Source organism: Strix aluco, chromosome 1 (genome assembly GCF_031877795.1).
Source record: "Strix aluco isolate bStrAlu1 chromosome 1, bStrAlu1.hap1, whole genome shotgun sequence".
In the NCBI taxonomy this organism is placed as follows: domain Eukaryota; kingdom Metazoa; phylum Chordata; class Aves; order Strigiformes; family Strigidae; genus Strix; species Strix aluco.
Genome location: NC_133931.1, coordinates 160,993,078 through 161,020,131, shown reverse-complemented (window position 1 = coordinate 161,020,131; position 27,054 = coordinate 160,993,078). Strand labels below are relative to the sequence as shown.

Sequence of the window (27,054 nt, the reverse complement as noted above, 5' to 3'; positions counted from 1 at the left end):
TTCTTAAATTAGCCTTAGGGAAACAATTGTTCTTTCTCATTATTTATTTATTTTTTTACATTTCTTTACAGCCAAGGCTTGGGTTTTGAACCCAGTGACTAGCCAAAACAACATACCTTCTCTTTTGGAAGGTGAAAAGTAGAGATACCTTTCAGCTGAAAAGCAGCAGTAAAATCTACCTTCCATTTAGTCATATCACTGTCTCCTCCCTCAGCTTCCTATTCTCTCTCTTTGCACAGCAGGCTCAAATTGGGCTAATAAATTGCACCGTGCTCCTTACCAACCCTATCATCACTTAGTAATTCCCCATATCTTTAAGAGGCACAAACAACTTTGCAGAGAGTAATTGTGAATAGCCTGTGAGCTTAAGGGGGTGAGCTCTGGCATGGGCCTTTCAGGTCATTGCACTTCCACCTGTGAAGTATGGGAAGGCACCTCTTCTCAACTCTGAGAAGAAGCTGAAAGTGAATTTCAGTGGAGATGCAACTGCACAGGAAGCATCTACTTTCCCCTCAGTGAGTGGTAGGGCTGAAAATCAAAATCAAAATTTTATATGCTGCTCCTGTTTATTTAATCCAGCAGTTTGCATTATATTTTCAAGAAACAATGAGAAGACTGGATCTTAAAATAAAATTGCAAAGGCTATGAACTTTTTTTTTTCCTCCCACAAATATGTATGAAGTCCTTGGATGTTCCAAACAGTTTCTGGCTGTGTCTTTAAAGACATTATTAATATGCTTAAATACCTGGGAATTAGGTTTCAATTATCATGATCCCCCAGAGGTGTTTTTACCTTTTCTTCTTCATTATGCAAAGAACATGAAGCAAGATCAGGTTTTTATGAGCCCACCCACAAAGGCATCAAATATGCTGACTCTCACTGACAAATCTGGAATGGAGAACCTAGTCTTGGTGAATATATTTTAATGTAAAAAAAAGAAAAATATAACCACTGATGAGGTCCTTTCACTCTAATGGCACAATCACAGGACAGTAACAAAAGTCACGTGACTTCCCAGTGTCCCCAAAAGGTCACTCCATAGAATTTCATCACCTACCAGGGTGCAGGGTAGATCTAACTATTCCTGCTGCCTTCTTTCTTAAAAAAAAAAAAAAAACTATTGGGAAAAAGATCTGGCAGCTTCACTTCCAGCCTGTTCTCCAGGCAGTAGGCAAAAGGTGGGCAGAAACAGCACCAGCCATCACTCACTACACCTCCCTGGTGTTGAAAAGACTGAGCTGGTTACCAGAACAATAATGCAAAAATTAACAGGTGTAGACCCATAAGAGGCAGTTAATACAATTATTAATAAATAGAGGCATTTAGTAAAATCATCCACTTACTTTGTTTATGCACTAGAAATTTTAGGCCTCCTTGGAAATTATCTTTCATCCTCTGAGAATGGAGTCTCATGGTTGCCTTCAAAGATGCTGGCAGAAAACACAGACCTTTTGTTTAATTGCCCTCTTTTGAAGCGAAATATTAAGTCAAATGAAATTGAATATGAAAGGGAGAGGCCATGCTGATGTTGATGGGAATGAACAACACTAACGCAGGCCATATCTGCCCCCTTCTCCCCATCTCTAACATTATTATGGGAAGTGTACTTTCCCATCTAGCTTCTGCAAAATGCTCCATCAGGAAAGAAAAAAAATGTTTTGGGTGGGAAAAAAATATACTTCTGCAAGTAAGTTTTATTTCATTTTATTTTTTAACGCGGAACAATATTCACAGACTGTGTATCTAAGGCTGGCACTCCCAGAAGTACTGGCACTGGAATAGCTCTCCTCCCATTGTCGTGAAATCACTGATATCAAGTCAGACTAAGGCCACTTGAAAAAAAACCCACTGGTTAAAGAATCAAGGATTCTATGCAGCAGATGTGTGAAAATATGAATATACATACATTTCCATGGATACATGTAAGTAAATACATACAGAAATGCAACAACAACCACACCTCTGTGGACACTAGAGGATGGTTCCCCCCCCCAGGACTCAGAACTTTTCCAGCATGCTACAATTTAGTATCTGCATTCCCTCCTTAAAAAGAAACTGCCAGTGAATAGCTTGAACTGTGTTTTCATTTGCTGATACAAATTGTTATGCAAACAGAAGGGAACAACTACTCAGAGGACTGTACCTATGAACATGCAGTAAAGTGCTTAACTTTGATGAAGAAAACTTTACAGGGGAGGACACAAAAAAAACTCCCACCCACGGTTTCTTCTCCCTTTCCTGTAATAGCAAAATTTTCTACTCTTTTCACAGACATTCAGGACATTGCTTACTTAAAGCTTCCAAAATTTAAATGAAACCATTGCATCGTCTTTATCCAGTTAAGTAAACAACTATAGATGCTGCAAGTATTAAATTTCTAGAGTGCAAGGAGATGGCTTGCTTAGTCATCTTAGTGGAGTGACTGAAACTCCTCTTTAAAAAGTTTGGTGCTGGACTTTTATTTAGCATTTTAAGAACTTCTTTTCCTTTCTCTTGTAAAGTCTTCACCTCAAATAAGTTATTGCAGACTGGGATCTGATGGGTTGAGGGACACAACCGTGTCCTTTACTTTAGTACTGGGAAGCATATATCATTCACATGAAGGAGATAAACTGTGGTCCTAGAAAGGATGTGCAATCTGGGATTAGACAGTTGATAATGAGGCATTACATGTAACACACAATGAAATGCAGAGGCCACGTGGACCCAAACTGCTCTGTACATTTAAGACAAATGCTTTCTTTGGGCAAATACAGAAATGCATGCTGTTCCCTGCCACGGCAGACAGGGAGTTCTCCAGGCAGGCGCAGATCCATACCGTACTGTAAATTATGGCCTGCTATAAATGAAAAATGCTGATTTGGGGATTGTTCACTTTGTTATAATTTTCCAAGAGTAATATCCTGCAGGGAACAGCCAAGTTAATACAATGTTTCCACTCAAAATTTGGCAGCCTGAGTGCAGCCGATGGGGTGTATTTAATGAGAGTTTGCCTGCTGATAAAATGTTATTGCAGAACATGCAGGCTAAGGAGAGCCTCATATTTTCCATCCTGGGATGTAACCTTAGCCTAGCAAAACCGGGTAACTAGCAATAGTTCTCTGGATTTGCAATACACTATATATTTTTACTCTGTTTTAAGCGTGTTCTGTAATTTATAAGGTCTTTCAGCCATCAGAAGCATACAGATGCTGTTTGGTCTGGTCTACTCGCAAAGGTAATGGCTTGGGATCTGCCATGGATGCGACTCATACCCCTTATTTTCACGCTTGGCTCCAACACGCCACGCAAGGCTCATCAGCTCCATCTGAATGGGAGCGTAACTCACAGAGCTAATCTGACACAAGTATTTGCTCATCTTTTCTTAACCTACTCACGGCTGGCTCGGTATTTTCTCCAAACTTCCTATTTCTGGCACAGCAAGTCAATAATTTACAGTGAAATGTGAAACTACAGTAATGGACGAAACAAAAGCCAGGATTGAGCAACTGAACTGAAAAAAATCTGAAGTGTCAAAAAGCCCCCGCTGCTCTGTTGTGAGCATGGCACGAAGGTAACAGATGTGTGCAGCCCTGAAACCATCCTCCCTGCCCCTCTCCCTATCCTACACCTACAGCGCCCAGCACTCCTTTCGCATCCATCAGCTTACATAAAGCTCACAAGCTGCTGAAGTCTGAGACTCACGGAAACGTACACGGGAAAAACTCCATTTCATGCTACATCTCGGTGATCAGCATCACGCACAGATGAGGTCTGAACTTCTGCAACCGTCACCAGATGACAGATCAGTGTGTGAACACCAAGAGCTTGAAGGAAGAAGCCAAGTACCACAAGAGCCCTTTGGGTTGGGCACAGGAGGATGCACAGATGCACACCAACAAATGTTACACATCTCCCCCAGGGAACTTCAGAGCTGAACATGATGCGAGTTGGACAGAGTGACAGTTTTGACATAATTTGTAGAACATAGTTTTGCAACATTATAACTGTTTTACATCCAGTATTGTGCAGAGGAGGAAACAAAATCCCAAACACTGCCTTGAGATTGCAGGCCAAGCGCTTGCTAGAAGCTACTAACAAACATGTGCGTGTGTGTCAGTATGTGCGTGTAATTCCACAGCTCCTTTCTCCACCCCCATATCCAGCGCAGGGAATCTGCTAATGCTTAAATGGTGGGGAAGGTCAAGGATTTATTGTGGGAAAGCCAACAGTAATTTTGCTGCCTCTCTAGAATACTGCAAACAGCCAAATTACACAGCTTAAGAAGAAAAATAAAAGTTACCCTTTAATTTAGGACTTTAAAGAAACCGTAGCTCTACTGGTCTTAGAATAAACCACCCGAGGGTACAGACCCACTGTACACTTCCATAAACTGAGGGCAGCAAGTTATTCCTTCGTAAGCAGAGCTCTTTCTACATAACGTGACAACAAGCTTTCCAAAGGTAGAACCGGGACTTCAGAAACCTCCTCGGTTACAGGCCTGCCAAAACCCCAGTAACCCTCCCCGCCTTTCCTAAGGATTCCTTCAACTCCTCCAGAAGAGGAGGCACGCAAACACTTTGGCGAGAGGCAGAAAGATCTCCTGGAAACACAGCTCAGCACTGTGCTTGATGGGGAAGCACAGTTTCCCTTAATACCATGGTTTCCCTTAATACCAGGAGGGGTGAAGCAAAGCAAGATTTTACAGGAGAGGTTTACTGTCTTACACAAGCACCCATTGCCTTTGGTTATGCGCACACAACTTTGGGGAACACCGAATGCTGCAACCGTTAAGAGTGGACTAACATATCTAAATGCTTATACAGTCTCTTGGCTGCAGGGTGGCATCTCGAAAGATGTTATCTGAACCCCCAGGCTGGTCCCAGGAGAACAGCTTTTGGGAGTTTTTCCTTGGACAGCTAGGCGGGAAGACCCCCTTCGCTCAGGAGTGGCTGCGTATTGCAACACCCTTGTTTGGCAGAAGCGGCTGCGGCGTCCCTGCAGCTGTCCTGGGCTTCATCCCATGTCCAAGTCTTTTATGAGTCCCAGACCTGCATAAGAGGACCAATGCCAAGTTCAGTGTTCTTGATTTTACTAGCTGCCTTTTTCAATTAAATTAATTAAATTCATAATGGGATGAGAAACTACAAATATCAAGGTGTGAATGCTTCACCCGTTTTTTTTCAGGTTCCTCGGTGTTTAGGTGCAGATGTTCACCCAACAGCCCAAGACCTCAGTTGGTGCCAGTGGGTGATGCCAACATTTGGTAGGAGCAGGAGACTAAAACCATTAAAGTGCCAAGCCCATGTAAAAAGCATAGAGCATCTGGCCTGTGCCATACTCTCCTGTGTTAAACTGCTGCTAAGTGACATAAAAAGTGAGCATCCCTCCATACTTCATCTCAAAGCTTCCAGCAATTAGTTCCATTATCAAACCTCAAACCAGCTACTTTTTTGATCAGTTGTGTTTTAGACCTCTGCGCACCACTTCTTCATTCACCACAGATACACAGAAACCAGGTACTTAGCAATTTTTTGCTCTCTCCACCCTTAAGCCATATGACAAAAAGCCCACTACAGAAAAAGTCAAGGGGCAACACCCAGTGTTAGGGCCTCCCTGCCTTTACTTCTCAGACCTCACCAAAAGCAGACCTCCTGATGACTGGGTTCACCAAAGAAAATATTCAGTGCTACATAGGTCCCAGGCCTGAGGGGTTTTCCTTTGCATCATATACATTTCTCATCCAACTGGAAACTTCTGGCCACTATGATCAGGAAAGCAAGTTAACAAGCATTCACCGAATTTGAGAAGAAACCCCAAGGATGCTGTATGAACCAGCTAGGCTTGGATGGCACATGGCCATGTGCCCTGTCCAAACACCTCGATATTAACCAGCGCGGGAAATGGGGTGGACAAATCGTGCCAGCAGTTGAAATGTTTTCTAAAAATCACTGAGAACAAGCAAAAAAATTAAATTGCTGGCCTCACACAGTACTGTCAATATGTGACAGAAAGCAAGCACTTGGTTTCAAAGGGGTCATTAAGCCTTTAACTATCCACTTAACATGAATGCCACTAGCAATACTGGTCAAGTCAATGTTTGTGCATGATTACGCTTCAAATGTAGATGGGAAGATGAACATAACAGGATCTGTGGAGACTTGTTTCTCTTTCTAATGGATTTAAATTGCCAATAAAACAGAGCCCAGGACTGAGGTGCAAAATGAAGCTTGAAGAACAAACATTTTCTCTGTCATTCATTTTCAAAATGCTATGAAGATCAAGGGGATTTTGTCTTGCCTGTCCAATGTATATAATTAAAAATAAATAAATAAAAATTGTGGGGAGGGAGCACCTTTTGAATCAGATCACATGATGGACAGCCATCACATGGCACTCTTCTCCACTCCTCACCCCAAAGAAAAAGGCTGCAGGTACAAGTACACTGGGACAGCAAATTAACCTGCACTGCTGCCTGGAGGAAAGCAAGCTCAAACCACGAGCTATAAGCTGCTTTTCCTTCCTACAGAGCTTCATCTGGAGGCACGGATCAGCCCTGCGTACGCTCAGCCACCCGAAAACTTCTGGCGAGGGCAACGGGCAAGTGACTGGGCAAAGGATATGCCTATCTCGGCTTGGGAGAAAATAAAGCAAACATAACACGCCCAAGATTGGCATTGGGTTCCTTGGCAAGGGAGAAGTCTCCACCCCGCTTCTTCAGGGCTTGATACGGCCAGTTTGCAATTATCCTTGTAACACACTAGTTGTGCAGAAGTTGTTCAGCACCTTTTGCAGGCTTCCCAGATATTCCAGGGCTAGTTTTTGCTTACAAAGCCCTTTTGTCTTCAGAAATCATGTAAGATCTGCAAACCAACTATTGTCCTGAGATTTTGCCAACGTATAAAAGGACCAAATTATCTTTTGATGAAAATAAGCTATGAACTCCTAAGCCTCTATGGGATCAAATGCTTTAAAAAAAGCAAGCAAGCAAGGAGATGTAAATATCCCACCTGTTATCCTGGCATGCTGCAGAAAGTAGTGTCACTTTAAAAAAAAACAAACTACCACCACCACCAAAAAAACCCAAATACCACCCTCTCAAACACCCAAAACAGAACCCAATTCTCCATGCAGGTGCCCTATAAATATCCTCTTTACACCTTTACCCACAGCTGAATTTGGACTGCAGCAGAAAATCTAATTTGTATTCAAAATGCAGAAGGATTGCTGCTAATGCTGCAGGAAAAAACCCGTGTAGATTAATTCTCAATATTAATGAAAGCAGAATATCCCAAAACTGTGAACTATTAAATACTTAGTCATGGCTAATGGCACTCAAACCCTGACTTTGAAAGAAAACGCCATTGATGGGTATATTAAGAGGATATGCAAACCCTCACCTAGCTGAGTTTTACCCCACTGAATCACGCCTAACCCAAATACAACCTCCCAGCTTATCAAGGAGACTCGAACCACTCCAGCTGCCAAGCCAGGGCCAAAGGGCGAACGCGCCGCTGGGCCAGCGTGCACGGCGGGGAGCCGTGTGGGAACCGCGGGGCGGGCAGAGCCCTGTCTCCCCAGCACCCCCAGAGAGGGGCTCCCCTGGGGGCATCTCCCATCCCACGGCAGCCCCCATGCAGCGCTTGGCCCCTGCTGGTGCCTACCCACTCCTTGGAAAGTCAGAGGCGATTAACAACGGACACATTTCCCGAAATCATCGGATTTCGTGGCAATTGCCACACATGCACACACACAGACACTTTGTAAGACCCCAGCATTTACATCTAAGTAAATGACCAGAGGAAAAAAACATCATTTCATTAGTCTGTGTGCCCTGTATAGAAGCATGATTTCTTGATTATGTACAATTACTTGGGGTTGGGGGTGGGGCAGGACTTAGACCATATCAAATCTATACAACAGTGCAGACAATTATAATACACAGATCCTGATTTTATAATCCTCTTTTGACTATCTCATGGGAAAGCCATTATTCTGATCCCTATACAGTCAGTCCAGCCCACCCAAACAAAACCAAAACCAACCCCCACCCCTCTTGAAAACCCAGAGCCTGCCGAAGATCTGGTATGTGAAATCAGGTAATTTTCGTTCCATCTTGATGTATTTTTTTCATGGCCACACTTCTTCCAGCACTTATTCTGAGACACTAAACCAAAATCCCCTGCTGTGTCTGCAACAGATTAATTATGACTTCCATGCAGAATTCTTTATTGCAGTTACACAGCAGCCTGAAATAAATACCCAAAACAACAAAAAGTAATTGAAACGAGTACTGCATAGGACTTCTCTACAAGGGCTTGGATTCATGAAGGATGAACAACTACTTTTTTTTTTTTAATCTTGCCACAAGCCCTTTATGCCAGGCAGCCCAGACTGGGAGCAAACCTGAAAGACTTGCATCCCTGCTTTTCAACACTGCTTTTCCCGGCTGTAGACCCAGGTCTACTTTCAGTCTTGAGCACAGTACCTCAGCACTTTGGCGGGGCTGTGGGAGATTTACCTGAGGGCAGAATATGACCTTGTGTTTTCATACCACAATGCTGCAGATACTTACACTCTCCCCTTCCATACCTGTGCACATAAAGGTACTGTTAGCTTTAGATAACAGCTGCCCATGCAGCTGTCTGCTGCACAGGTAAATGTTTGCTATTCCTCCCTATAAATGAAACTATGCTATCAAACTAAAGACTTTCTTACATGACTGTCAAAAGCCTCTGATGTTTAACTTAGTCCACAGCTAAAGCAAGCTCTCTTTTTAGCATACCACCAGGAAACAGCAAGGGAACACATACGTGCATTTTAAACAAGGAGTGCCAAGCATTATAAATAAATTTGGTGCAATGAAATATGAAGCCTACAAAATAACCTTCTAAGCCTTGGGAAGCGTCCTCCCCCTGACATCAGTCACTCACTTTCACTTTGTGCATAGGTCTTGAGTTATGGAGAAAACATCATCTTCAGATATCAACCCTAGCTTATGACCGCATCCATTAAACAAGGCCCTGAACTTCATGTACTGGAATAATCTCACTGCCTTTCATTTTGAATTTTAAAGTAGACCATCCCCTCAATGTCTCTGTGAGCAGACGACCAATTAAATTCCCTGCCTGGTTAAACCACTACGAACAGGGAACCCAGTTTCTCTGCCTGTGGGAACTCCTTTCAGATAAAGTCATCAGACTTCTAAGCTTTTCTGTTTCTCTGTCTCCAAAAGCATTTTTAATATACATCTAAAGCAGCTTTTTAAAATCCTGCTAGTGCAGGAAAGCATTCCTCACATAACACTGAGTTTATCATTGGAGTCAAGTGATTAATTAGATATCAGGCAGACAGGATGCATTTTTAAAGGTATATGTACATTTCTGAGATAAATCACCACCTCCCTAATTATTGCTGTAGTGCATTCAAAACACTGAACACAAACAACAAAACATGTCATTAAAAATTCTACTTTTGACTACAAATTGACTTCTTTTTGTTATGTTTCAGGCAAATTATCATACATGTTACATGACTGAACACCTTCACAAAAAATCTATTCATTTAATACAGTACTGCAATTTGTATCAGCAATAGCGTGGCCAGCAGGGACAGGGAAGGGATCTTACCCCTGTACTCGGCACTGGTGAGGCCGCACCTCGATTACTGGGTTCCGTTTTGGGCCCCTCACTACAAAAAGGACATTGAATGACTCGAGCGTGTCCAGAGAAGGGCAACGAAGCTGGTGCAGGGTCTGGAGCACAGGTCTGATGGGGAGCGGCTGAGGGAACTGGGGTTGTTTAGTCTGGAGAAGAGGAGGCTGAGGGGAGACCTCATCACCCTCTACAACTACCTGAAAGGAGGGTGCAGAGAGCTGGGGATGAGTCTCTTGAACGAAGTAACAAGCAATAGGACAAGAGGGAATGGCCTCAAGTTGCACCAGGGAAGGTTTAGACTAGATATTAGGAAGTATTTCTTTCCAGAAGGGGTTGTTGGGTGTTGGAATGGGCTGCCCAGGGCAGGGGTGTAGTCCCCATCCCTGGAGGGGTTTAAGAGTTGGGCTGACACAGCACTGAGGGATCTGGTGGAGTTGAGAATTGCCAGTGTGAGGTTAATGGTTGGACTGGATGATCTTCAAGGTCTTTTCCAACCTAGATGATTCAGTGATTCTGTGAATACCTATGGAAAATCTTTCATGCGCTGGAGCCCCCTGGTATGTTTGTATCAGAACTAAATTGAGTTACTGAAGAGACTTCTTGGGCATCACCTCGTTCAGCTTTCCTTACCCTTTGTGCAGCACCACAAAGATGCCCCACGCAAAGTTTCCAGTCCCAGGATACAGCTACTGTCACTGCCTTTAGCTTAGTGAACTTCAAAGTGCTTTTGGCATTTGTTCGAAAAAAATGTACTGAGGCTGTAAGATGGTTATGGAGTATAAACCTGCTCCACTGTCCTACAGTACAAATGACAACAAAGACAACAAGGGGGAGTATCTGTGAGGAAGATCAGAATGGGAATTACAGAGAAGGAATATCAGCTCAAATGCTGGAGGTTATACCACAGTGAAGGTGTAAAAAGTAGAGGTTCAGAAATTACCCAAAAGTGACCTTTAAGTGTTCATGCCTACCTGACTCAGTCTACAAGGGGAAAGGGACAGCTGCCTTCCAACCCAACACGACTTTCACGCAAAACTTGTAAATTTTCACAGGCATTTTAATGGCACCCTGGCTTGGGTTCGGCTCTGAACACCCAGCTATAGCAGATGAGACAAACTTCTGCAATGCTCCCACCTATGTTACCCAACTAAGGACCTTCATGGAGGAGAAAGGATGCGAGATCCCCAGCACTGCTTGTTCTTAGATGGATCATCAGGACCAGCCCCAGAGCTTATCAGGGAAAGCCCTGTAACCCCACAGGAGCAGAGACACCACTAGAAAAGCTGCTCCCTCCAGCCCCACACGTCATTTATCTCACAACTAGCAACAGTTCTGGTGAACGATAGTAGAGGAGGCTAAAATTCAGTCTGCAAAGCACAGGACTCATTTTTACAGTTTTGGAGTGGCACCTCTGCAGACTTTTGTCCATATGGTGATTTCAAAACACTTTCAAAGACTAAAGGTGCCATCCAGAAATTCCTGTCAACAGGGAAAGGAGCCAATATACATGCATAGCGTTTTTATGGGTTTTATTTCAAGAATTAGAAAACTGCATTTGTGCTTTTGTTTTATGAAATCTGATAAAAACAGTAGCTGTGGGGAACAAGTCAACAATAGAACAGCAATCAGTAATACTCTTGCAAACTCAGTGCTACTGAGAGTAATAAGTAATTTCTCATAATCCCAAGTATGTTTTTTCTAAGCACTTAATACACAGATACTCAGCTGCTTCTAGGAGTTGATAAGGATTAAGAATACATTCATAAGCATAGAAGGTCTTCCTATACCCCAGTGTCTTAAAATGAAAACTAAATAGGATATTGACCTTACACTACTAGGTTTTCAATGATAAGGTATAGTCTTACTGAGTTCAGACTAGCTTACAGCCTTCCCTAGTCCTTCTAGGTCTCTTGCCTCCCCTACAACAATTACATTTTATTGTACAGAAACATTCACAATGTACCACTCTAAGATTTAATAGACAGCAAAATATCATCACATGCACACACCTCAACGCTGTTTCCTTGGTATCAAATGCACGTGATGGACAAATGTAATATGAACCCTTGTCCAAAATTCACACCCATAAATCAAAAAACTTCTGATACTTCCAGTTACTCATGACTCCCATTTCAATCATCTTCAGCGGCTCATTGCTGAGAAATGCCAAGTATCTGCCCTCACCAGTCACACCCCATGAAAGTGCCTCGCTACTTGAGCCTCTCAAAACCATCACTCCCTTAAACAATGCAATTTTTGTCCCCTGTAAAACAAGGCTCCTGAACCTGTACAAACTCTAGGCCTACACACAACTTCACTGATTTCAAAGGGATTGCACATAGACTTGAAATAACGCATCTGCCAAAGCAGCTTGCTGAACCAGATATATTGCTAATTATTTCCATTAAAAACTCTTCTCAACTTCTGAACAAATTCATGCTCTCCTTTTACTGTTGCTTTCAGCAAGTGTTAAGTTCCTGCTCTCACTTTAGTTACGTGCACTTTAAAAATCTGTCTAATGTACTTTTAGAAGTGCTACATAGACAGGAGCTGCTTCAGTACCGGCTGGTATGGCAGTTGCTGTGGTAACACCATTTTCTTCCTTAAGTATAAAGCAAGAGTGCGAGAGGTCTCTATAAACTAAGAGTTGCATATTAACATACTGCCTTGGAGCTCTAGTAAATGAGAGAGGGAGACACACACACACGTGGAGAGGGAAAGACACAGACATGGAGAGGGAGGAAGGTAGATGTATACACATACACGGTTCTGTGTAAGAACTCCCATGTAAAAGTTTTGGCTCCAACACATCCAGTATGTGAGTGAAATGCCACTCAACTCCAAGTTCATTCTAGCTAACTTTGAGACATCTCCTTTTTGCTAAACCATCAGACCACTGCTTTGGCTGGCAGAAGTCAATGCTGAAGCCACACTGGTTTACACAACCTAAAGAATTCACCCATATTAAACCCGTCCAACAACATATCTAGAAACAATCTTTTAGGAAAAGAAAATGGAAGGACAATTACCAGAATATGTACTTACTAGATTTACTTTTAAGCATACCCAGGCAAAAGACTCATTTCAAGTTATAACACTGACACCACAATACCTTGTGATGTGATTATAATTTATAATCTTACATTCTGTTTCAGGAGAATTATTTTTTGGCATAGTCTTCATATAACACAGTGTGTTATTCTGTATCAGTTTTTCCCTTTAAACTAGATGAGAAGAGTTTCCTAGGCAAATAAAGTAATAAGAAACCTGATCCTGCAGTCCTGGCAGGCAAAATATCCATAGACTTCAAAGGGATGTTATGCCTAAAGTTTGCTGGATTGAGCCTCAATAGAAGATGCATGTCCCCACTGCAGCGTTACTGTAATTGAGAAGCAAGAGTTCCAGATTTTCTTCTTGCTTGCTCCTCCAGCTCTCTGTAATTTTACCTTCTCCATAAACTCCCCTGCATGTAGTTTCAGTGCTTTTCCCCAAAATTGCATGCTCTAAAGCTGGGAAGCCAGACTCTCTTTGCGGCCCTCCTTGAAATCCACTTTACCACCCACTGCCAAATACATCAGGAAGGTGGAGGTGGAGCAAGCAATTTTATCACAGATAGTGGGCCAGTCAAGCTCATTAGTTTAAGAATTATATTTTTTGGGGTAAAGCTGCACAGGTAGAGATTGGAGAATATATTCCCCCAGAATATGTTCCTACCTCTACTGCCACCCCCTAAAGAAAATAAAGCATATAAACATGGGTAGGTTATAACTCTAGATAGTCAGATCCTGTGTCTATTTAGTAATCGGACCATTTCTGTTCTGAAACTCCACCTACAGCCAGGTAAGGCAGTTCCTCCTTTGCACCCCATGCTGCAGAGGTAGAAAGTCCATGTTCAACTCTTCATTATGCTTTGCATTATCAATGCATTTGTGTTAGATATGTTGAATATCACCAACAAGATCAGAGCCAGAGTATTCACTGCTTTACTAAACTAACAATGTGTAGAGTTTTTTTCTGCTCTCATCACTGTATTATCAGTGCAGTCTAACAGCTATGATGCTTAATGCACTGTTAAATACACTGTGCTATTTATTTTCTTGCACGAGAACTTCCTTCTCTTCCCACTTTGGATTATAGCCCATTTTGAATCACACCGTGGTTACTAATTTGTTATTTAACCCATCACGTGGAATGCATGAAGGGAAAAAAAAAGGAAAGGTAGAAACTTAGTAGCTGTGAAAATAATTTGAAAGGGACCATACACTGTAAGTTATGGACAAACTTTAAGTGCTTCTGCATTTTTTTTAGAATGGCATATTAATGCCTATGAAAGCAGTTATGCCTTTTTAACGTTCACGTTCTGATAACTGTCATTCTAAAAAAAACCACCGAGAAAACTAACAACAGAGTTGAATTACAGTTCAGCCGTTTTTCAATTTTCATACAAAACTCACAATGACATTGCCTGTTTCTGCTGACCTAGCAAGTGCTTGGCAGAAGTAATGAAAAGGCACCTATTCTCCATGCATGGGACTACAGCTTCAGGTGTAAACCTCCCCCAGCCCAACCCAGGTGAGAGTTCTTGGCATTCACAGCAATTGTGGACCTGACCCATTAATTTTCAGCTGACAGTATTTTTCATTTTTTCTTTATTTGAGCTATTACACCTTCAGAGCAAAAGTCTTACTTTATATAATTACATAAACACAATTGATGGTAGCAATTTATTCCAGGGGCTGAAGACGTTCATTGGCAATCTAACAATGGAGGGAATTATTGCTGACAATTTTACAAAAGCTTTTTATCAAAGTTTATGGACCATTAAACCCAACAGTGCGATTACCAGTACGATATCATCACTCTCAATAGTTGGCCCAGAACCCAGAACAATCCATTTTCTAATCCCATCTATTGTAACTAGTCTGTTTACTCAGAAGTCATATGTTTGCTATTTCTGAAATGATCCTAGTCTTTGAAACACTGTTTGAGTTTAGTTCATAGACAGGATCCAATCCGTACCATACTAAACCAGGAGAGGATAGCTTGAGTCCCTTTCAAGCGCCCATAACCAATTCAGGATTATCTTCATATGATGAAATACTACATACAGGTGTTAACTGAGCATACAAGCATATGTATTAAATTCCATGACACATGCAGGCAGCTCTGGGAAACAGGCAATACAATAAAAAAGGGAATATTTCTCTCCAGAACCTCAAAGAATTCAGTTCTTGACCTGAGCTTGGCATGGGCACCTTCCATGCCCTAGCTATCAGGAATTAATTTGGTTCATAGTAACTAATGACCAGACACAAAAGAAACAGAGAAGGTGTTAATTAGCTGTTTTTACTCTTAATTCACTGAATACCATGTGTTCATTGATGCAAACAAGACTGCTGCTGTTCAAATCAAGATGACTCTCATTTAGAGAAAGGGTCTGTTCTTCCTTTTTTTGCGCTTGACAAATCTTTTAAGTGTCAGGGAGAATTAAACACACATACTGATGGAAGCATCTTACACACTGATGAACACAAACTTCCATGGTGCTGGATTAGTTCACCTACCATAGACAACTGTGATAAAGCGAGGCTGCCTAGGGGATCTGCCTCATTAAGGAGGTAGAGAGAACAAGAGCAGCTCTGAAATAATAAAATCATTAACAAGAGCACCTTGCAGAGCTTATTAGGTAGGAAACAGACTGACAATACCATTGCTCAACACTTAATTACTTTTTGAAGACCAGATGGAAATGAGAGAGCATTTCAATGATAATCCTTTCAAATCCCAAACAAAACGACAAATATCAAACTGATCCATTAATTGGGCATCTATCCTCACAGATTTTTAAGAAATTACCAGATCCTACCAGATAACTGAAGATGCTGAAGTTTTGACTTCACCTCCTATTGCAGATATCTTCATTGCAAGTGGTCAAATTAGGAATTATAAATGGAAAGGATCACATTTTTCCTTTTACACCGAATTAAAACTGCTGCAACTCAACTACTTATCCTCCCTTCCAGGTAGGTGGAAGCTGAGCATGCAACATAAATGATTTGCATGTTTCCCTTTCTGAATCCGCTGTGAAATACTTGTCCCTGCTCCTACTCTCACTGAACTGACATTAATTTTGGGGAAGTGATAATGGCAACAATATCTACCTAGATGCTACAACCACAACAATAAAGGCAAAGCACGGAGCTGATACCACCTTGCAAGCCTCACACTTTTCTTTCAGTCTGCCGCACAAAGACACCAGCTCAATCCCAGTATTGGCTTTCCTCTACTCCACGAGTAAAACTTCAAATGGAAGCCTGTGCCCTGTCCCCAGCATGTATGAGTACACAAGGACTAGCTAGAGAGGTTTTCATTAAAAAGCCAAACATTAAACAGTCCACTTGGACTGGTGATCAACGCTCTGCCACCCACCGTGCCTCGGTAAGGACAGTCTCGCTCTGAGCAATCAGATACCAGTCAGAATTCAAATACTGGAACCTGAAGAGGGAAATACACTCTTCCTGGCCATAATTCATCTTCTGTTCACATTACCGCAGGTCTCCACTGGGAAAGACCTGGATCAGTACCTGAGGGAGGGGGGATGGGGTTTTCTGACAGCTTGTTTTTCAGGGAGTGACTTCTCTCCCTTAGCCTGAAAACGAAGTCACACATCCACCACTTCCCAACTCTCAGCAAACACCAAGGGCCCCGCGTCCTACGCACTGCTCTGTGGTGCAAACCCCATGTTCATGCGGAGACCCAACAGCTTCAATTATGGTCTAGCTGTGACAAAGCAGCTTCCAGAGTCAGGATTTTGACAACTAACACTTCTGTTTCCAAAAAATTGGTTTGCTTTGTTCTGGTTTCATCGGTTTTTCACTTGGGGTTTTCTGTTTGTTTTTAACAGGGGGAAAAAAAAAAAAGGCATGGACTTGGTGCAAAACTAGTCTGAAGAGCAGCAAAACAAACTGAACCCTGTTCAACAAGTGAGAATGTCAAGTTTCCATTCATGAGGAATAGGCTGCAATAAAAATGGAGAAGAAAAAACACTCCACACACATAACAGCTCTTGACTTAAGGCATTTTCTGTTCAGCGGTTCCCAACAACGTCATGCCAACCAGTGATGGGCTCTCACTCAGGGACGTGAGGACATCTGCCCCACACTTTTTTGTGGGGGAAGGTTTCCCCGTCTTCATGTAGATGATGTCTGTACCTTCATATTTAACACACGAGAAGCAAGCTTGTGAAACATTAGTCATATCTGCTCTTACCACAGCTTTCACTTCCCAATGTTAAAGGGAATGAAGAAGGATTTTTTTTTTCCAACTTCCAAAGTCATAGTTTGTGCAAAGTTCACCACCAACACCTTCATGTAGGAGAAATGGTAACTTCCACTTGCAGAAGAAACGGTGATCACATATGCAAAATGGTAATTTTATCTGGCACTGAAGATCTGGTATCTTCATTCTTTGAAAGGCTCTTTTGTCAAATAGGTACCCGTGGTGTCTTACATATCTTTTATATTATATTAAGTGAAAAAGCTGGAAAGAAACATGACAGAAAGTTTTCTCCTGAATAGAGCAGGTGATCATCTAGCCAACAGGTTCCCAAATCTTACCTATTCTCCATATCCCCAGAGTGCACCATCAGCCAGAGCTGCTTATTCACTTTGATAGCTCAGGATGTATTCTCTTAAATTAATCAACATTGCTTTCCACATGGTATAACCAGTTGTGACAGAGTAGTAAAGCGATCTTTTCTTTTTTTTAAATACTACTTTGACAATGCCAAAACCACATGGGATTTTTCGATTGTATAATATAGCCACTTACAATTAAGACAAACTACAAAATAACATCAGGAAAGAAAGGCCTTGTCTTCTACACCAAATTATGATGCTCTCATCACAAGTCCAAACACAACAGCAGAAGTTGCAGGTGAACCATGAAGCACATCCCCTTGGGAACACCAGGGATAGCACATAATCCATGAGCACATCTGAGAAAAGAAGTTTTCTGCATCTCTGGTTACGCCACATCCATTGGAGCTGATGGCCCAGGAAGACTGCAGGAAGGAAAGCTCAGACTGCAGCAGAGTGTAAATGTTTGGGAAGCACCTGCTTGAGAATTCCCCGCTACAACTAAAGAAAACGGAGGTGCACTTGGCAAGGTGACTCCTCTTCCCTGTTAAGTATCTGCTTGTGGAAAATTAATAAGAAAACATAAGTGTTGAAGATACAGCACAATGACACCAGTACAAAGCAAATGTGTATCTCATTTTAATGTAAGCTTTGGTTAAGTGGCTTGTGTTGAAATGCTACCTAGCATTCCAAGTGTAACCCAACTTAATCATATCTATTGAAAACCACATAATAAATAACATGAAATATGTAGCATGCCATCCTAATTGCAGAGGTTGTCTCATTTACTAGAAGTCATTTCTTTATTCAAATGACTTGAACTACATGATTCAATCTGAATCATGGGAACTAGTTACCGATTTGTGCAAACAGCCTCTTGCTTCTTTGCTAAAGGCATTATTGAAATAACTGACCCAACTGCTAAAACAAGCCTCTTCCTTGAATCCTGCCTCTTTCCTTAGTCTTACCTCCCAAGTGAACTTCAGAAAACATGATGGTTCTACGAAAGCATTTTGAACTTAAGAATTCTTTTTAAAAAAAGACTCAATTAATTACAATGCGATGCATTCATTAATGCAGTGAAAAAAATTAGTATTTCCAAGATCAGAGAATTGCTTAGCAATAGGGAACTGCACATGCAGCCGTAATTGCACTTTGCAGAATTTAAGTACTCAGCTCTCAAGAAGAAACATTTACTACCTCAGACGTAAATCAAATTCACCTTTCAGAAGCGCGGGTATGTCTCTCAGATCTTAACGGGGTGGGTTGTGAACACGCTTCCCCAGACAGAAGCAGCTATAGTCTTTTTTTGCTTGGTTTTTGGCTTTTGAGGGTTTTTTTTAAGTTAGGCCTTGCAAATATGAAAATTGCCACATAACTGTGCTGCAGCTATGTAGAAGGCATAATTTAGGGAACGATTCAGACTTTACATCTGCTTACACCCAACCTTGATTTGCAGCTACTGTCTCGGGCCGCTGTTATTTCAGGAGGTGCAGGGGCTTCCCCCGGGGTGGTGGAGCAAGGGGCCAGGCGTGCTGAGCCCTCCTGCAGGCGGGGAAGGAGCACGCTGCGGTCGCAGGGAGCCAAGCCAGACGCGTGTCACCACAGGTCACCTCATCCCAGGCTACCTCCAGCCTCCATCAAGGGACATGTCCCCAGGGAAGGACATGCAGGGCCTTCAGGAAAGAGGGGAAACGATGCTCTGCGTGAGACACCGTTTCAAAGCTTGCAAATAAGCCCTGAATAGGATGTTGGTTGCCTCCAACTCCAGGCAGTGTTTATCATTGGCTTGGGCATGGGGCAAGAGGCCAAAAATCAAAGCAGGCAACTTTGCCAGCGGCCAGCTGTGTTGCCTCAGGCAACCATTCAAAGCCTCGGTGGCTCTGATCCCGTGGCTCCCAACAGGTAAAATAATACTTTTCCCTACCTAGGAGAATTTCTGCACGAGCTCGCAGTGCCCCAGTGCCAAGAGCGGCTGATTTCCAGGGCTCCTCTGGTTATCTTCATATTTACTGCTGAATCTGGTGACGGGAAGGCAAGGATTATGCCACTGTGCTTTGATTACCAAACACACACAAACCCCGTTCCCACAAACTGATAATTTTCTTTTCATAAAAGCCAGAGCTAAAATACTACTATCCTGTCATCAAGACAGCTGGTTTATATCCTCTCCTCCTTCCTTCCACCTCTTCCCCAGAAAACATCCCTCCCGACACAGTCCCTGCCGACTTGCCCAGCCCCACTGACCCCTGCGCCCCAGGAGGAGCCGTCTACCCCAGCAGAGCGATTCTGGCAAAACCGCCTTTGCTGGTCCTGCATATTTTTATTTAGTTTTTTTTTAGGGGGGGGGGGGGGTAGGATAGAGGGGGCTGGCAAACCCACCACTTTTCCAGGGAGCTGGAGGGTACACCCAGTGAGGCAACCCACCCCTTCACGTGGCACCGTTGCAAAGTAAAGGAACCACAGAGTGGTAACCACTAGACAGAGGAGAGGGCTTTTAACCCACACAGATGTGCCACCGGTCCCTGGGCCATTGCTACCGCTCAGCAGCTTTCATCCTGCCTGCCCAAAGCCCCCCACCTGCCTGCTTGTGTGCCTCCAGCAAGGAGGCTGCAAGCCCCCACCTCCTCCTCTGGCCAGAGGTTAGCAAGGTATGGTGAAGGCACCAAACATAGGTAAGACCAGGGGGGTAACAGATACCAAGCTTTTCTAAGAATTATTTATTATATTTCATTATTGTTTTTACTATTTCATTTAATGAAAATGGAAAAAAGTGATCACAAACATTTTGGACTGCATTTATGTCTCTACTTAACATTCACCCAGATTGGAGCAGAGCTATTAATGTGTATATAAATGACAGTTTACCCCACCCCCAAAACCTTAAATTTTTCAGGGGCGGAAGAAGCAAATTTAAGTTAGTTCATTAATTTGAGCCAAACTCAGCAAACACGCCTTGGCCAAAAAACTGAGTGGGAGGGAGGCATAAAGAAAATCAAGCGGTGTTCTGGTATTTTCAAAATAAACCTGCAAATTTTCATTTCAAATGGCATTTCATTTTCCTTCTTCCCCAACTTAAAAAGAAAATAAATGGTCTCAGGTCCAATTTAATCTTCCAGATTATCTTAAATCAAGGGGGTTTTGTTGTTGGGGTTTTCTTCCCTCCACTTCACTAGAACCACCCTGACATATTTGTTACAGTTTGACTGGAAGTTATTATTTTCTTCCAGGGTTTGTTTTCCTTTTTTCTCTTCAACCACTGAAGCAAACAAAACCCACCCGTGATTTGATGCACTCTAACAGTATGACATGCATGCGAACACGTAGATGTTTACTTTCATGTACCCAGATGTGCTGGGCAGGAGAAAGCACACTGGCAGGAGGAGGAGGAACCTTGCATGGATCTGTCAACAGGCAAAACACACTTTGCATTAAAACTTCAAAACGAAAGCTCACACGCCTTTACAGGCTACATAAATCCAGTGCTGCTCTCTCCTAGCAATGCCTTCTGTTCTTTAAAAAAAAACTTTTTAAAGGTGCAGTGTGGCAGCACATGTACTCCTTAGCTCAATGGCCAATCCACACGGCCTGGTCTTTTCACTCGGGTTATCAGAAAGTTTTCCCATTCAAACACACAATCTCACAAGTGGGTTTCTCACACTTCTTCCCTGTGAGCAACCCTCAATAACATTATTAAGCGCAGAGAGCATAACACCCACACCTACACATTCTCCCTATAAGACAAACTACAAAGGTACGTCATAGTTCTTAATAAATAGCAATCTTATTTCAGCAGGAATGGACAGTTATTTTGGTACAACTTCTCTGTACAGAGGAATACATCCTTTTTTCTTTTCCACATTTCCTTTAGGAATGATTTCTGCTGCCCATATTCATGCCAAATGTTCTGTAACTATTTCTGAAGAAAAAAAAGCCCACACTATTACTCAACACTGTTAGGTCAGCAGAATTCAGCCCTAAAGAAAGTAATACTACAGTTCTGTTTGCTGTAGTTGGAAGCTAAGAAGTAACACATCAAAAATGAGAAATTATACTAGATCTTATACTGTACCTACTAATAAAGCATTCCTGAAAGTGAAGGGGCAGAGGAGAAGGTCAAATCGATATGTATTGAACAGGGGCAGCGTGTGCTGTACCCAAGCTGAACAAAGACCGTCAGAGTCCACAAAAAGCATCAAGCAGTGGATTCCTGCACTGCGTACCATTAACTGCTGGCAAAAAAAAAAATCTGCCGAACACTTTCTACTCACACCTACACGATGCTGATAAATCCATAGCGCTGGCTCCCCATGTCCTCATGCATTTCACGAGCTCTCCAGAGCCGACAGGTACAAATGTCAGCGGTCACAGCTTTTATCCCACCCTCATCACCGGGACCCGGGGACACGTGGCATTGCTTCAGCCTCATTTGAAGGGTGCAACCCAGAGGTTAGGGCCCATCTGCTAATCCCTCGGCATTATTCCCACTCTCCTGCTGTAGGCCTCAGCGCCGCACAGCTCCCGGTCATTGCCCCCATCGCAGGTGCTGGGTGAAGCGCTGCTTAGGACCCAGAGAGGCTAATCCTGCACTAACTCCTCCAACTGCACTTACAGCAAGACAGGTTGCTCAAGCTAACCTCGAGGCAAGAGCAAGGCAAGTGACTATCCCCATCACAGCAGTAACTGCTGCTTGAGTATTCATCAGAGGCTGCACACCTTCTACAACTGCTACAGAGCAAATCCAGGAAACAAAAAGCAAGAACATGCCTTCCACCAACGAGCAAATAAAAGCTTTGCTGCCTTTCCTAATTACTTTCCCTTTCTGCTAAAACTAGCAGAATCCTAGCTGAGTTGAGTGAGATTCCTGCGCCAGCAGAGCTGTGACCGACAGAATTGCCTTTTTCCCTAGTAGATGCTCAAGGAGAGCACTACGGCAGAATGGGGCTTTGAGAAATTATAAACGCAAATAGAAGATGCCTCATGTGATTCAAACATTTCCAAAATAACAATTACTCTAGCTAGCAGGTCATCGTTTTACAGAATTAGATCTCACCCCTGTTTTGACCAGTCTAAATTATAAAGGTTTATCAGCCAGGTCGCCCCAGCAAGCACTCCTAACGTAGACTGGCCAGAGGATGCTTTTGTGGGCACAGCTAATTCTGGCTCCCCCAGTCAAAGTTCTACAAGCCAAAGCATCTCTCTGACAGTACAACCACATTTGCATTACACAAGCCCTTCTGCAACACAGATCCGAGTCTAACATGAGATTTGACACAAGTTCTCATACCTGTAAATGCCAATGTTTATAACATGACTACTGATTTTGAAGGCATGTTAGTTCTTTCTGGGATCCTCCACTCACATACGCAGGGGGACTGTACCCTCTGATGCACGTGTACCACCAAAACTTGGACTAATCCCGGAGTTTGTAGCAATATCAACAGCTTCTATGCAAAACCATTCCATGAAGGTACTGCCATCCTCCCTAAAATGAAGTAAACCTTTCACTAGGCTTGCTTCTGAAGAGCTATTAAGCAAAGGCAGTTTGTGCCTAAGGAAGATAAGGACACCTTCTGAAGGAACTGGTTTGGCTGGTCAGCTATCTTGCTGCTAAAGCTAGCATATCCCAGTGATTTCAGTGATACATGGATACCCAAATGCAAAAGTCAGCCCTGAGGACCATAATGGCATTGTTTGACACTCCCGGAAAGTCTCTCTCTATAAATTAACAAATAAATTACAGCGGACTACTCTGATTGTAAAGACTCCAGGGCATTGATCTTGACTTCTTATTTATCTTCAAATCTCTTAATATACTTTTGATGCAAGAAATAACATATTTGTGTTTACTATCACTTCAGCGTGTAGTTTGCTCACCACTTTGCAGAGAAGCCCATCTCTTTCATAACATTTTGCCCAGAGTCACTGTATTTTGCAGACTGCCTGAATTAAGGAGATGACCACTGGCACTATACCTTCCCTTCCCCGCTGGTCAGAAATTGCCCTTAATGATGGGATTTGGGTTTTGTTCTTAATCATTCACACACCGAGGCACTGGAGTAAGAGCAAGTCTATACTCAAGACTACTTATTTCATTATATTATCTCATCAAATTGCACCGGATCAGTATCTAAATTTCCGTATCTCTAACTGCATTTGCTGCCAAGGCTGCACAGATTTATTTTAGTTTTCAAATCCAAAAAAGTTCAGTCGTTTACCAAGGAGAAAAAAAAAATAAAAATGGGTGCATAGACAAGACGTTAGATAATAAACAAATACCTACACACTCACGCATATTCACTCCTGTCTCCACACAGAAAACAGTACACACATAGCCCACACGTAAACACCACACAGGATACTAGATGGTGGTTTTACATTTCACGTGAAAATGAATACTTCAACACCCTTAAGGAACTTAGTTCTCCCTTGTTTTTCAGAAAGCAATGTAAGAGATGAGGTACAGAAAGCCATGGCAGTGAACTCCTGCAGCTCCCGAGCTGCCCGGCATGTTGCATGCACACTCCCAACGCGGAGCAGCACACTCCCATCCCACAACAGCAGCACCTACAGATCAAAACTAGAGATATAAAGCCAATATATAGCAACAAAAAGCAGTTCGCTTAACTGTAGTGCTGTCACCGAGCACTGACACACAAAACGGACACGGGTCGAACGCATCCTGCGTAAGTGTCACACCGGCTGTCAGCGGTATTTATCTCGGGTACCACCGAGCAGGCTATCTGGGGTACATCAGAGGAAATCCAGTTTAGTTCCACTGTGGTTAACGTGAGTCAACACCAGAGCGGGTAGATAGAGGCAGGTATCGATCTCTGTGAGTGTACTTCAGTTTCCAGCAAAGCCGTTTGGTTCTGGAATATGCACAATTAGGAGTTTTGTTGTATCTTAATGACTACAGTGTTATAACTAAACCAGTTTTCTCTCATCCATAATCAAAGAGCTCATTCTAAAATTTTGGGAGAAGACACACTTGTATTTAAATTTCCATTCAAACATTATGTTGATCAGATTTTATAGGTTGATTCTGACATTGTTCTAACAAAAACATTTGCCCAGGTACTTTTTTTTTTTTTTTTTGAGACATCTCCTCTTTTTGGTCACAGAACAAATCAGGTTGAAATTTTTAAAAGTGTCATTTCATATGCGATATTAACTTCTACAATCCACAGAATTTGGTCTTAAAACTCAAGAGTGTCGCATATATTTATTATGGCACGCTTACTTCCAGAATCACTCTGAATTCTGATGCTAGGTCCTATCACTTGACCAATGAGGCAGGTCCTGAACATACACTGATTCTTTATTACCTGTTGGACCTGTTGCTTCAAACCACTATTTCACAATTCTCAAATGCCCACTTTATTTTGTACCCCTGTCTTATTTTCTTATCCTCAAGTGTGGGGAGAAACTAATAGACCAATGAATTGATTCATGTTTCCTGAAGAAATTCTTCTGCCTTCACCTTTGCCACTGAGCTCTCCTCAGAGGAACGGTTACTTACTAACAGAATATACTGAAAATAATCTCTATTGGGTTTATCATTTAGCTGTTGATTATTTAGTAATCCTCAAATAACTAGCACCCTCCTAAATTTATGAGGCACAGAATTAAACACTATAAACAAGGTATTTCTCTTCACACTTTATACATCCTACAGGGCATGTGCACCTGAAACTGCATCTCAAGAGACTTTTAACACAAGCACAGCAGATGTAGTCACTTTGCTTCTCAACATTTTCAAAGGGTGAGGGAAAAAAAAAAAAAAAGAAAACCAGGAAAGAAAAACTGCCCATGTTACATCAACAACAGGTATGAACTTGATTTCTGCAACAAGAGAATCTCTCCACTTTTTGAAGGTTGTGCAACTAGTTCTTTTGGATGGGGTGTTTCTCCCTGTCAGGACGGTTTTACTGTCCACAGTCACGAAAGACTCAGTTACTTTAAGCCATGCATCGGCCCTTCTGAAAACTATTAATTCCCTTCTCCCGTTTTTTCTTTAAAAAGAAAGAATGAAAGAAAAAAAAAACCACCACCCAAATCTGCATTTTTTTCCCGGCTGGCAGATTTCCAAGATAAAGAGGACTGCACTCTGCCTGGAACAGCAGCCAGGGCCTGCTCTCCAAACTCACCAAAGGGAACACACCACACAGCGAGACAAAACGGGAGATCCGACCAGACAGAAACGTTTTCTCACCCTTTAGACCAGTTTCTCAAAAAAAAAAAAAAAAAACCAACAAAAAACCCCAAACCAAACCCCCCCCCCCCCCCCCCCCCAAACCCACCAGCAGCCCAGCCGGGCCGGCGGCGCCCGCGCCGTTCCCACGCAGCGCCGCGCCGGGCGGTCACGGCCACGGCCACGGCTGACAGCGCCGGCACGGTCGGGGCGGCGGCGGCTCCTGCGCGCTGGGTCAGGCCGGGATAAATCGCTCTTCTCTTTAAGAACTGCGGAACCAGAACCCACACGAAGTTTCCCCCCTTTCCACGTTCCCCCTCCTCCCCTTCCCAGGTGTATACATTTATTTTTAACAGGACAAGCGGAGGTGCGGAGGTCAAGGCGACAGGCGGGGGTTACCGGAGCGGCGCTTACTCGGGGGCTACGCGGCTTTTCCGCGCCGCGTTCCCACCGCGGGGGTGCCGGCCGCGGCGGGGCGGGGGGGGGCGGGCGGCCGCCGTGGGGCCGATCCCGCCGCCCGGCCGGGGACCGCGCTCCGGGGAGCGATTGGGCAAGGCGGGAAGGGTGGGAAAGAAGAAAAAGAAACACGAAAGGAGAGAAGCACAACCGACCAGATGTGCCAAGGCTTATTCCCTTTTATTCCCTCCACCCCCACAAAAGAAAATAAGCCTAGAATCAGGAAGTCAGAGCTGCGTGAGCGCGGCTATAGGTTTGGGTTTTTTCCCCTTTCTCCTCTCTGTTTTTGTTGGTTTTTTTTTTTTTCCAAGGAAAAAAGTAGTTGGGACTTTCCCTCCGCCGCTCCCCCGGGAGGTCGCGGCGCGGCGCCGCCCGCAGCCCCGGCTCCCGCGGTCCCACGGGGCGCAGCCCGCAAAGCGGCGGCGGGACGCCGCGCTCCGACCCCCCCGCGCCCCCCCTTACCTTTCTTCTCCTCCACGGCGGAGCAGAGGACGAGGCGCCCCAGGAGCAGCACCAGGACAGCGGCCCCGCGGGGCCCGGCGGCGGCGGGGGGGGGGCTGCGGCCGCCCATGCTGCGGGACCCGTCGGCGGGGCGCGGGAGGGAGCGGGGGGGACCGGACGGGACGGGACGGACGCACGGAGGTTTCCGCGGAGCCGCTGCTCTGCTTCTCTCCCGCGGCTGCTTTCAGCTCCTCTCCGCCGCTCTGCCCTGCGCGGCTCCGCGCAGCATGCTGGAGGGCGGCCGTCGAGGGCTGCGCCACACGTGCGTGCCCCGCTGCGGGCGGGCTGCTGCCTTCCTCCTCCTCCTCCTCCTCCTCTTCCTCCTCCTCCTGTCTCCGCTCCTCCCGCTGCAGGAGGCGGCGGGTGCGCAGGGGTTTGCGGAGCGGCTGGAGCCGGCTGCGGGACGGGGCGCGCCCGGCTGCGCTCTCCGCCCGGCCGCGGAGCGCAGGGGCTCCCTCTGGGGACGCCGAGGAGGAGGAGGAGGATGGGGCGGGAGCAAGGAGGAGAGGGGAGGAGGAACCGGCGGCGCCTTCCCCGCCCAGGTGGGGAAGGGGCGGCCCCGCCACCTGTCCCGGGGTACCGGGGGAGAGGAGGGGTGAGCGCGGAGGGGACAGTTTAGCCGCCCCTCCT

General features: G+C 44.1%; 1 protein-coding gene across 2 annotated transcripts in view; it reads right to left on the bottom strand.

Annotated features, from left to right (window-relative positions):
* EGFR (epidermal growth factor receptor) overlaps positions 1–26,782 on the bottom strand; it is a 167,077-nt gene extending 140,295 nt beyond the window's left edge. For both annotated transcript variants that reach the window (XM_074842972.1, XM_074842980.1), the window contains exon 1: positions 26,386–26,782. In XM_074842972.1, the coding sequence (XP_074699073.1) occupies positions 26,386–26,494 (109 nt within the window). In that variant the 5' untranslated portion in view covers positions 26,495–26,782. The remainder of the gene's footprint in view (positions 1–26,385) is intronic.
* Positions 26,783–27,054: the final 272 nt, after the last annotated feature.